General features: G+C 49.0%; 1 protein-coding gene across 3 annotated transcripts in view; it reads right to left on the bottom strand.

Moving 5' to 3' along the window:
- The window catches only part of Crim1 (cysteine rich transmembrane BMP regulator 1), a 175,639-nt gene extending 163,138 nt beyond the window's left edge, over positions 1 to 12,501 (bottom strand). Inside the window, exon 1 of one of the 3 annotated variants that reach the window (XM_075954985.1) lies at positions 11,576 to 12,501. In XM_075954985.1, coding sequence (XP_075811100.1) covers positions 11,576 to 11,906 — 331 coding nt within the window. In that variant the 5' untranslated portion in view covers positions 11,907 to 12,501. The remainder of the gene's footprint in view (positions 1 to 11,575) is intronic. The other 2 variants (XM_075954986.1, XM_075954987.1) reach the window with 2 other exon arrangements.
- Between the last annotated feature and the right edge of the window lie 678 nt (positions 12,502 to 13,179).

Below are 13,179 nucleotides of genomic sequence, written 5' to 3'. Positions count from 1 at the left end.
AAAGCTCGAGTTGGCAAGTGAACACCACCACCCACATCTCAATGGCTATTCTCATGGCTACTAGCTATTATCTAGCAAGCTAGACAAGAAGAGATAAGGCAAGGTCTGGAACAGGATTTAACGTTCGATACCATCGTCTGGAAATGAAGAAACAAATGCAGGTACAATATACAATGTCCACTCAGTCCATAGTAAACTGGATAACAGTTTCACAGATAGGAAGAAAGGGCTATGCGGGGATGGTGTAAAAAGCAAACTATTACAGAAAATTAAAAAGTAAGTCCTTATTGGAAGGGATCAGTGACTTGGGGTATTAAACCCAGAATCCGGAAAACCACGTCATAATGATTTTTCACGTTGTATGCTATCATCTGGGAGTATACAACATTCAGCAGACTTATCAATGAATAAATACTGACCGGAATTAACTTGGGAGTTTACAACATTCAGCAGACTTATCAATGAGTAAATACTGACGGGAATTAAACCATTCGGTGTCATTCTGGAAGACTGTCCTTGTAAATGTGGAACAGCATGCAGACAAAGAAAGGTGACAGATATATCTGCTGGAGGAAATGACGAGGGGTCCCAATCTCTAGAACACATTCACTGAGTCGGAGGGTTATGGGCTCATGCTCCCAAGCCTTCGGTAGAATATGAAAAGGAAGGTGGAAGTTTCTAGAAACTCCTAGAGGCACCTTCCCAAGCTTCAGCACTGGCCTGTACTTTGAAAACAGGTTAAGTGAAGATGTATTGCATCACAGAGAGACTAAAAGGCTCAGTGAGTAGTCAGTACAGCCGGGGGTTTGGTCCTGGCAGTATCATTGCATCCTTCTAACTTGAGGTACCTTGGGCAGCCCCCCCACAGACACACTTTTGTACCCTGGCAGTTATGTTTCTTTAAATTCATTGGCTCCTTGAGGAAACTCCCTGGCAAGTGAAAACAGCAGCGAAGGTAGAAGAATGCGGAGAATCTGGCTGCTGCCTGCAGTCATGAGGAAGAGCAGCAATTACTCAGCTCTCCCCAATGTCAGAGGCAGAAAGGAGCATGTGAATCGGGGCGAGTTTTGACCTGTCTTTGCCCAAGCTTCCCCCTCTGAGGTATGTCACCTACCTACCTTGGGCCCAGCATAACTGTAATAATTAACAGAGCAAATGAGAAACGAAGAAAGAATGAAAGCAGCAGGCCAGTGTAGACTTGGGTGGTGAAGATTAGAACACGGTTAACAGTGACAGATTGCAGGCATCTCACAGATGTCGCTAATGCCCCTATAATGATGTTTTTGCTGTCATCCGATGTGCCCCAATAAATACAGCCAGAGCAGACTTCTTGGAGTTTTCCTGCTGAGCCTCCAGTTTCCAGCACCTGGTTGGGCATCAGGTGGATGGCCTCTACTCTTCTTTCCCTCTGTAAACACGAGCTAATACCTGATCCTTGGCCAGCACTTCTGGGTCATAAAAGCTCAGATCTTGTGACCAAAGAACAGCCTTGGGAACCCATCTGATTTCATCCCCCTGCTTTCGGACAGGGAACTGCCTAATTTCCTTGTGACAAATGAAGACAAAGTGAAGCACTGCGTAGTTACAGGGCTTTAAGTCACGGAGCTGTTTGGGTGATGAAGAAAGATCCAGAAGCCGTGACGATTTTCTTTTCTCCGTTTAGTACCCTGCTCTCATACATAAGAATCTGGTGATATCTACCCCTGGGAAAAGCCTCAAAACCGTTCTGAAACAAGCCAGGACATAAACAGGTACATTCACACAGCGATTAAAAGACGGGTCATTTAGCCTTTTCATTTTAAGTCATAGGTAGTGGTAAGAATGTTCCTAAAACCTGCCTGAAAATATACCAGCTTGGGTTCTTAAAAAGCACACAGCGTCCCCACTCAAGTCATGGAGAGATCCTTCTACATTGATTGGCAGAGACAGGATGGTCTGAAACCCCACCCCTTTACCTCACCTGGTTCATACCTTCAAACAAACAATCTCCCAAGAGCAGGTGGAAGGAGACATAAACTTCATGCTAGATACGCAGAATGATAAACTCCAATTTTGGGGGATGGAGCCCTGGGTCCTTATTCTTGACAAGCAAAGAGGCTAAGGGGAGGGGGGACTAAATAGTTCTTGCTACTGTCTGGTCCAGGTGGAACATCCTCCAGGCAGATTCGCCTCTTTCTGACAGGTCTTCTGGAGTCTCAGAGAGGTGTCACAATCCTTCAGCATCTAGACATCTTTGGTTTAAACACAACTGGGAACCCTTTTTTTCTATGGCCTTTGGACGTGAAGTTGGGTAAGTTCCCTCCAGGAAGCGGGGCTCTGCCAGCTCAGGTTTCATCCTGCCCTGCCAGAAATTCCTTTCTGTCTTGAATCTGAGATGTTTGTTTATGAATTTTGTTTTGAAATGCTAAACAAGACAGACACAGTCTCTATTCACAGCTTACAGCCGGAAAGAAAAAAATCAGAAACAAACAAACAAAACCCCGTTCGGGATAGCCGGTTGCTAAAGGCTTAGTTCACTAACTTTTAGAGTAGTCAAAAGTGAGTGTCAAATCCTCAGGAATTAGAAATAAAACTAATGACACTCTTAAGATAGAGCCATCCCTTAATTTCCTTTATTTATGGGTGTTTTGTCTGTACATATAAATGCATGCCTGGTGCCCACTAAGAACCCTGAAACTGGAATTACAAGACAGCTGTGAGCCACCGTGTGGGTGCTGGGAATCAAAGCCAGGTCCTCTGGAAGAACAGCTGGTGCTCTTAACCACTGTGTCGTCTCTCCAGCCCCTTCATTTCCTTTCTTCCATACTCATAAGACACGTGTTTTCAGAATGTTTCTAATCAGAATGTTATACTTGGGTGTGACTAGCATTGACATAGAAGAAAACCCTGATGTTTTGTAGGATCTTTTTTCTTCTCATTTTGATTACAGGTTACATGCTTGAATACCAACACTCCTGATAAAAGACAGAGGACATCTCAATGAACGGTGCTAACTGAGTGTCTGGGGAAAAGAATTCCAGTTTCTGCTATGTTATGAAGTTTGGTGTCCACATGATTCAACTCTAAATTACTGATCTGAGTTTACTTCCATTAGGTTCTTCCTCCTTGCTCCACAACAGCCAATAGGAAGTATTCATCGCGGGAACTCTGAGCTAATGTTTATTTACTACTAAATGGCACTCATTTCTAGGCAAGAAGGAAGGACACACAGTTAACAATTGCCATATTGTGGGACCACACCTACACTGTGTGTCAGATATTTTAATCGTGGAATGCCTGCCCCTTCCCTTGTGACACACTCTCCATAGCCCCAGCAGGCCGATCTGTGGTAACCCTGACGTACTCACTCTCCTCAAAGGACACCACATGCAAGACAGAGGAGACCTGGCCCTGGGTCTTGAGACAACACCTCCTACCTTGTGACCTTTTAAAAGATAGGAGTTTGAAAACTTCTTTCAAAGTAAGGATTCAAAGCACAGAGCGAAGCAGACGTTCACATTCCACCAAACTCCACGGGGCCTAGAAATTACCCTAGGCCAAGCCAAGGAACACCTTGTTCTCTGGACTATAGAGTCATTTTCTCTGGGACAAACATCTGAGAGCAGAATTGCCATCCTCAGCCTCCCGTGGAAAGAGTATGTGTGGAGGAGGTGTGAGTATATCCACAAACCTGACTTCTGAATTTACACGCAGGGAAAGCCAACAATGATGAAAATAAGAAAGGATGCAAATTAGAATTACTATTAGTTATTTTTTTAAAAAAAAAATCTACCACGGGCAGTATTTAGTACTTAAGTGTAAGCATATAATCTTAGAACACTCCTATCTGCTCAATATCCTACAGTATATATTCACATTTGTTATCGCTAATCTTCACTGCAATTTCCTGATGGAAGTTCACGGCATTCCAGGTTTCCACGAGAAAACCAAAGCCATGGAACACTAGTCAAGGTTGGTCTCGTAGTTAAAAACTGAGTCAAGATATGAACATTGGCTGTACCTACGCTCAAGACCTACTTTTGGTGGTGGTGGTGGTGGACAAGAATGAGCTAAAAGAAAGAGAAGACACTCCTGGGTGGGGCTGAACCGTCTGTTCCTGGCCGTCAGAGGACAAGTTAGAGACCTCTCACCTGCTCCGGTGTGCTCAGTACATCCCTAGCTCAGGTTTCCCTGTCTAGGACTGCCCCGACCAATGAACAGCCCCAGGCCTCCCTATCCATCATTAAACCATGACCTCTACGGCAACAGGGGTCCTCTCTTATTTACTGTGATTGAAATACAATTGCCATAGCAGGTGACAGTTTTCAGATACCCTTATGCATCAACTTCACGCTACAAAAGCTGTGTACTGGGAACGATCCTAGGACTAACCCTACAGTCCCCACAGGAGAGTGACAACCACCAGGGTCCACCCAGGGAATCCTGAATCAGAGTCTGCTGTTTGCTTAGGTGTGGGGGTCAGGGCCGTGCACATGCTTGACATGTGCCCTGCCACCAAGCTATAATCTCTCGTCACCAAAGCTGCATTTTTAATAAGCTCCCAGGTGACCGTGGGCTGTTAAACCTCCAGAAGCCCAGTTTTTACAGAAAATGGTATCGGGATTTTATAATGCAGAAACCAGAGCTACAGCAGATGCCCGTTAAACAATTTGTGGACAGATGTTTCTCTGGCTAGCTGGAGCTCCCTAACTTAATAGGGAAACGACAGAACCAGAAAGAGGGTAAAGTGGTTATTCTAGAAAGGAATGGGCTGCTTACACTTCTGGCTTTGAGGTTTGTATCAAGCACTGCAGCAGGTGGGCCTAGAGTTAGCAAGGTGATGAGTGAGGGGGTGGTGAGCTGTGCCAACATACGTTAGTTCAAGGCTATGCTTGACACCTGCCCCTCACCCCCACACACCTGAGGAACTATCTGCAAAATCTTTAAGAATGTAACATAAAAGAAAATGTACATTACTAATTCGAGGGCGCTTGCCCCTCCCCCCTCCTCCCCAGATGAAATACTAGCCCACAGGGAAAGAAAAAAAAAGAGCTAAATATACAATTCCAACGAGGCAACACAAAGAATTTTAGATTTCCTATTTACACAAAATATACAAACTCTGCAGTCATTATTTAGAGGTGGCATAACCAGCTGGTCTCAAGTTTATCTGGCTGCACTGGTGCTGCTGGGGGATGGCAGCAAGAACTTGAACCTACTATAGAAATCCCACCCTCTTACTCCCAGCAGGCACTGAGGAACCAGAAGGTTAGGTGGAGGGAGGAAATGAGCCCAGGTCATGTTAGACTTGCATGAGCTGAGAAGGGAAGCCTTGCTGGATGTCAGCTGTTTTCCGCCCTGCTGTTTCCTGGGGACTGAGGGGAGTTCTTAGGACAATCCTATGATTAACCCCGAAAACACAGACTCAGGAGAGGATTCCACACAAGCTACCAAGTTCCTGACCTTCACGTTCATCCACTACAGCAGGGGCATTTCTTGACTTCAGAATAAAATGGGGGCTGGAGTGGGGAGATAAGGACTTGAAATGTGTTCACTTTGAAACAAACAAAGAAAAATAGAATCCTTAAAAAAAAAAAAACTTTTTTCATCCATGTGGGCCCCAAACAGACACTTAAGAGTTCTGTTTTTCGAGTCCAGTTTTATCCCAGGCTTTTTCAGACCCAGGCCAGCTGGCCTTGGTGAGTTCCCGATAAAACATCCCCATCGTCTCAGTGTGTGGGTGCACCCCTCGCGGTCCTGAGTTCCTTGCTCGTGCTCTCTCTCCTTCTGCTCCTGATTTGGACCTTGAGATTTCTGTCCGGTGCTCCAATGTTTGGATGCTCACCTTACTAGACCTGGATGGAGGTGGGTGGTCCTTGGACTTCCCACAGGGCAGGGAACCCTGATTGCTCTTTGGGCTGACGAGGGAGGGGGACTTGATTGGGGGAGGAGGAGGAAAATGGGAGGCAGTGGCGGGGAAGGGACAGAAATCTTTAATAAATAAATAAATTAATTAAAAAAAAAAGAGTTCTGTTTTTACCCCGAGGGCATCCTTAAACAGGCGTAGTTTGGCATGCCTCAGTCCATTGATGGAGAACGGTCTATTTAGGACAGAGGTCTCAGATCTGACCAGGCCAATGGCAGGAGAGTGGGAGCAGGTAAGAGGGAGATTCCACCCACTTCACTGCCCACATTCCGGTGCAGGCTTAGCGTAAGACAGAGCAAAGAAAAAAACCCACCAAAGGAAACCTACCATCGTGAACCACAGCTAGAGAAGTAGTAAAAATGCAGGCTCCTTCTCAAGTGTTGGAAACACTCCGACACCTTATTGCAGGGGCTCGAAAGAGGCCAGGAAGGCTACCACTTCGGAACCTCTGATTCTTATGGTAACAAATCTAACCCATAAGCCCAGCAAGTGAGACTGCAGAATCAAACACCATCTTTACTTGATTTGAACTTCCAACCACCTTTTCTGGGTAGAGGGAGGTCTGTCTTATCTCGACTAAAGGAGCACACAGCGGTGGTTCTCAACCCCAACCCCCATGCTCAGACCCTTCAATACAGTTCGTGTCGTGCAGACCCTCAACCATAAAGTTGTTTTCCTTGCTACTTTATAACTGTAATCTTGCTGTTATGAATCATAATGTAAATATCTGATATGCCAGATAGCTGATAAGAGATATCCAGAGGGGTTGTGACCCCACAGGTTGAGAACTGAGGTACAGAATGGAGCCTATCCCTGAAGGATCCCCAGGCTCCCTGGCTTCCTTCTACTCCTGTAGACAGCCTTGTAAACAGCAGGGGAAGAAGAAAAAAAAATCGATGAACGAGTGATTGATTTCAGGGCCAAAGTGAGGCTGGTCTTTGAAAACGATGCTTTGGAGAATTAGACTTCGAAGACGACAGGAATCCATGCCACTTGCTACTCGACCACGCCTTCCTCTAAGAATTAAACAGCCTAGACTGAGATGTCTCCAAAATCCTTACACGAAATGTACCATCTGGAACATGGGGCAACAACCGTAACAACGTGCCTGGCTTTGCCAAACATGTCTACCTTCCACGCATTTCACCACCTCCCACCCTGCCTCGTTTACAGCTGAAGGCTTCGTTGTCATCTCTGGCACCATTTCCTGAGTTAAACACACCCACATTTTTCAGGAATTTCACAATTAATCTCTGGAATGTGTTTTGGATCATTCTTCAAAGGATGATATAGTTGTGCTAAGATGAATTCAATGTTTTTTTTTTCTCCTTTTCTCATCCCTTAGCCTTTAGTCCACCCACTTTCTGGGGTCATCATCTTATCTGAATCTTCATAGTGCCTGCACCCTGCATCTCCCAGACACCTCCCCATGTCCCCTGGATAGGAACTGAACCATGGAGAACAGAAACCTGTACTGAATCTCCCAATAGCTCCTATAAATAACTGTAATATCCAGAGTTTGGTGGTTGTTCACTTTTCTTCATGAATGAAGCTGTCTGGGGCAGGTGGTTGCTCAACTGGTAAAGGCGCTTGCTGCCAAGCCTGACACCCTGAGTTCAATCCCCAGGACCCCCAGGGGAGTAGGAGAGAACCTCTGGCATCCATACAAGCACACACTGTGGCACTCTGTATACACACTCACTCTATAGACACACACACTCACACACAAACTCTCTCACAGACACACACTCACACACACAGACACACTAAGATGTTTTATAAATGAAAGTGACTTCTGCTTACGAATGGACCCCCAACACACTGCTTGCAGGGTTCCCTGGTTTACTGTTAACCACGCATTACCAGCAGCAAATTATCTACATTCCTGCTGGTTTTGCCTTTCTGTTCTACGGTATGCAACTCATTTGTTCTCTGCCAAGTGTTTTATGTGACCGGACTCCTTAACCACAGGGAGACTTCTATAAGCCTGGCAGTCAAAATGAAGGTCATTTCTGTCCTGTCATTTGTGTATGTACAGTGAAGAGTTGGTCCTGTGGGTTTGGTCAATATTTACTCTGAGGAGGAATTAATTACTTCCTTGTTTACTCGAGTTGGTTTCTCTTCCCATACATATTTTGCACGCCCTCTACTTGCCTTTCTCTACGGCATCAAAGCATAGACGCTACCTAACGACTTCTGAGGTAGAAAATGAAACCCATGCATTGCTGACAAACAACAGTCTGGAACCCTGGCTTTGTCAAGTTGCTGTAACTTCAGTAGAGAAGCATTAACTTTGACCCGCCTCTCTTTGACTTCATTAGGAAAAAATCTATACTCTCAACTTCCCATCCTCTCCGGGAGTAAAAAGGGTAGTGTCCGTATGCCTCAGGACCAGCCAAACGTTTTGGTATGTCTGCCTGGTCCTGGGCAACTGCTCTCTGGGGCCTCCCCTCACACCCCCCATGCTCTCCACGCAGACATCAGAGGCTACTGACTGTCCCAGGGGACAAGTAAAGAAACTGGAACGTCACAAAAAACAGTTCAGAACACAAAACCTTGCTCTTTGCTTTAAGTTCCCACCACACAATATTACGTTCTTCCTGCCTCAGTATGGAGCGTGGCGGAGTGGAAGCTAAAGTAACCGGGAAAACGGAGTTATGATAGAGGTACTAATTGGCACTAGTTTTGAAAACAGTGAAGCATCCAGCTCGGTATAGGCTGGGGCCACAGCGTGCAAGCTTCAGAAAACGGTGGTGCCCAACTGCAGAGAAGAAACCTCAGGGTATATGTCACTTGATTCACAGGTCTTGATTCCTCGTCTTTCAGAAATGAATCTTTCTCTTTGGGGTTCTTCTTACGGTTAGGACTGGTCATGTATTTTTAAGGGTCAGCGTGCCATAATAGCCTGAAACAGTGAGCCACGTCTGTAAAAGGGTTCATTCTGGCCACCGACCCAAAACATTCTTGGTGAACTGTGCTTACAAACATAACTCTCCCCTGCCCCCAGCAAAGTCAGTGTGGGAATAACAAAAATTTCTGCAAGCTGACAAGCAGTAATAAAAATTCATACTTAAGCCATGTCTTCGAAAGCAGGTTGATTAGTCATATTTTTATAGCACGAAATATATTTTCTCAGGCTAGCCAACTAAATAAGCTTTCAAAAGATTTTTCATTAACAGATACAACCAGTAGGGGTCATTTTAGTGCAAAAAATGCGGTCCATGAGACTTTGAACATGAATAAAATAAAGCCATTCCTATTCATGTGAGTTATGATAAAAACACATGAATTTCTGAATAAAAATGGAAACTGAGGGAACCACCGGCCATTGAGAAATTTTATGCAAAGTTACAGAAAAAAATAAAAATGGGGGTGGGAACACCTCCTAGATAATTAGTGACTTGGAAAGAGTCCTCTAATCCTGAAAAAAAAAAAAAAGGAAAAAGGGTTCCTCAGTTAACTTATGTGTTCCATACATTTTATATTGATGTGAAAAATTCTAAAATTTTAGATACACGGTTGAAAAGGACTCTCTAAATCTAGCCATTACATCATACCAGAAAACACTGTCTCTTTTACCTTGGTTTCATGGGTTTAAGATTCTATTTGGCTGCTGCTTGTAGTGAAGGAAGGAAAAAGGGAAGAAGGCAAGAAAGGAAGAGAGGGAGGGTGGGAGGGAGGGGGGATTGGGATGCACCCACAGCATTGAGCTACAAACAGGCCTGCTAAATGAAATGTCTTTCCAGAGAACACTAATTGAAATACAATCATGTCAAGAAACCCTTCCAAGCATTTTCAAGGCCAACAGTCATTGCACCTGGTGTTACCAGGGGTAAGGCAGGCGTGCGGGATGGATCATTTCAGAGGAATGACAGGCTCCCCAACAAACTGCCAAAATCATTCCTTACTGTGACTTGGGGTGTTGCTGCCAAAACACTTGATTACTGTCAATGCTCCCCCAAGCATTTCCTCCACTAGAAACACATGAAAAAACAAACAAGGGTCACACTCTCCTGAGCCTTCCAAAGTCCTCACTGCCCTGTACTTTCCACTGGATTTAATCAGGCTCCTCCTCCTTTACATTTCTGCCTGAGGCTGGGTCAAGTGATGCACTCCACGCGGCAGGGTTCAGAGAAGCACCTAGCACCTTTTAGTCTAAGTCATTCAGAATGCGTAAAGGCAAAACATGAAATTCTATCAGTCTGTCTGATGACCATTTTCCCTGAGCTGAGAAACAAACCCACGTTGTAAAAGGACACCAGGAGGGTCGTTTCTGGGTGTCAGGAAAATGAGGGCACTATCCAAAAGGAACACAGCCCTTCACTCATTACTGCCCACTAGCTTCCAAATCAGGAAGGCCTCCCCGATTTTCCACTAACTGTCCTATACCTTAAAACCATGGGTAAAAATAAACTCGTGTTTAAAGAGTTATTGCAGCACCCAAGCCTTTTAATACACCCACGTTTGTCCCTAAGGTTGTCATCTCCTTTTCGGTAGCCCAGCACAACAAGCACACACACACACACACACACACACACACACACACACACACACACACAAAGATGCTTCAGGATAAACCAGTGTCCCAGGGGCTGGCTGACAACGGGGGAAAGCAGCGGGCAGCTGTTCTCCCTAGCCACTACCCTAGAAAGATTGCTGACCCCTGCTCACTCATAGGATACCAGGAACAACGTCGTGGGCCAGCAAAGTCTGAGCTCTAAGTAAGCAGAAGATCCCACTAGTACCAGACAATCCAGTCCATTAGCAAAATAAAAGAACTGATTACATCTCTTTAGACCTCAAACACACCAGGCACCCTGAGGCAGAAGTAGAGCCACACGCGTTTGGAAGGCCCACTAATTCCCAGCCACGGAGGCTCCACTATCAACGCCCAGCACATCTCCACACCGCGTTACACAATGCACCACGGCGAAGCCAATAGAGCAGACTCTGCTGTCAAACAAACAAAAAGACATCAGCACCAGCTCAGGAAACACGCGGACGCTGGATCGTGAAAGGAAACCTCTTGTAGTGAGCCATAACTTTTCAATCCAGATGCAGCCCCCACCCCACCCCCTTTCGCCGTCCAGAAGAGTAAGCCTTTGACCGTTTCCAATACGCAAATAAATGAGTAACCACCATGTGTAACTTCGCCTGGGCTGACATATTCCGGAGCTGAAATTGATTTATTACGCGAAGGAGGAGGAAGGAGGTGAAGGAAGAGCGCAAAGAAAAAAAATAGAGTCACACAGGGAGTGTTAAGCTGGAGCACAGGTCTACTCCGCTATCGGAAGCCGGCTGCGCCGACTGCGTACAACCCTGGGTGCCACACTGCGCTATGCGGGCAGGGTCGCAGGGGCGGACTCCCCGAGGGGCTCGCGTGTGCCAGCCTCCGCAGTGTCCCCTGAACGCTGCACCCCGGCCCAGGGCGTGGAAGGGCCACCCAGTGTAAGACCAGATCACTGCACGTGTGCGTGTCTATGCGGGGTTGAGAGGAGCTCACCCACGAAACCCAACCTCGCCCGCCGCTGGGCAGGCATCTAGGGCAACCTCCCGGGGACAGCGACGGTCCCTCCTCCCCAGCAACCCTCTCTCCTCTGGGAAAAGTATCAGGCAAACTTTGTTCTGCGCGGGCCAGGTGGGAGGGGGAGCGCGGCAGGGAGGCCGTACCTTCGCAGACGCCCACTTCGTACTCGGTGATGGAGTCGCCATTGAGCGGGGGGCGGATGACACAGCGCAGCCCCCGGTCGCAGGCTCCATGGAGCCCATAGGCTCCACCGCAGCTCTCGTTCCTCTGGCGGGCGCACATGTAGCAGCAGCCGCAGACGCCCTGCACGATGCTCCCCGGGCAGTTCCGAGGCTCCTCGCACTTGGACTCGTCACAGGGCAGGCAGACCAGCGCCCGGGTGCCTGAGCGAGTCAGCAGCAGCAGCAGCCCCAGCAGCGAGACCGAGAGGTGCCCGCAGCCGGCCAGCCCCCTGCCCCCCGCCACCAAGTACATCCTCCTGCGCCGCCGCCTCCTCCTCGCAGCCGGGCCGGGAGCGGGGCGGGCGCCCTCCCCTGCGCGGGGCACACGCGCCGCCGCTGCCGCACCCGCAGCCCGCGGTCCTCGTGCCCCCTTAGGGGCCCCCGGGGCGCTCCTCCCCTCGCGGGGCGAGGCCCCCGCCGCCCCTGCGGGCCGCGCCGACCCGGAGCCCACGAGCGTTGGCGCCAGCGGCAGCGGTGGCGGGTGGCTTCCCCTCCTCCTTCTCCTTCTCCTCCCGGGCGGGAGGGGGAAAAGAGGAAAAAAAGTTTCCTCGCGGCAGCTCCGGTTCAACCCAAACTTCTGGCGGCGACGGCGGTGGCTTGCGCTCCGCTCTGGAGCAGGGCTGGTGGCTTCCTCTGGTCCTTGGCTCTGCTGCTGAACGCCCGGTCAAGAAGACGGCAGCGCAGCCTCCCGGCCGGTCCCCACCTCCCGAGCCGCCGAGTGGGCGCGGTAGCACAGCAGAAGGTCCGTGGCGTCCGCTCCGTGTGCCCGGCTCGCCTCTCTCCCGCGCCGCTCCTCCGGGCGCTTGTTTATGGCTGGAGCCTCCGCCGCTCCGGCTGCGCCCTCCCCCATCCTACCTCATCCCCCCCCCCCCCGCCCTCCCCGCGCCGCGCGCTGCTCATTGGCTGCCCCCCCACCCTCGGGCCGGCCGGCCCCCTCCCCTCCCCCTCGCCTCCCTCCGGGGCTGCCCGGGCCCTTCCTCCCTCCACGCCTCCTCCTCCTCCCCCTCTCCTTCCTCCGCAGCCCGGCGTACCGAGTCGGCCCCTGCGGCCGGTCATCCGGGCTCGGGCCCGGTCCCCGCGAGCGCGCTGCGGCCAGGAATAGGAGACACTCGTAGCGACGTTAGTCCCGGCCGGCACCGGGCCACGAGGGCTAGCCTGGGAGCGCCGTGGGGGCGGGACGGCTGCACCTCGGGGTGTTAGTTTTTTGAGTTCCAGAGAGTGGTGGGGATCCTAGCCCGAGCGATTGCTGCAGCCTAGGCTGGGCACTGGCCGGATCGAACCCCAGGAAAGGGAAGCGAACGCGTGGAATTTCCGCAAACTGGACGAGAATCCATCTTCCACTCGAGCTGGGAATAGACTTTGTAAAAGATATTATGTAATGGAGTCTTGGGAAGCCCGAGACGTCTCCAGCCAAACTGCTGGTGGGTTTGATTGCTCTAAATGGGCTAGGCAAATATTCTGAGCCGGGACAGTGTTGGGGAGGGCTGTAGCTTGAGTTGAATTTTAACGATCCGCGTTCTGTATGT

The sequence above is a fragment of the Microtus pennsylvanicus genome, chromosome 21, assembly GCF_037038515.1.
Source record: "Microtus pennsylvanicus isolate mMicPen1 chromosome 21, mMicPen1.hap1, whole genome shotgun sequence".
Classification (NCBI taxonomy): domain Eukaryota; kingdom Metazoa; phylum Chordata; class Mammalia; order Rodentia; family Cricetidae; genus Microtus; species Microtus pennsylvanicus.
The sequence above is the reverse complement of the archived record's forward strand: the minus strand, read 5'-3'. Positions and strand labels throughout refer to the sequence as shown.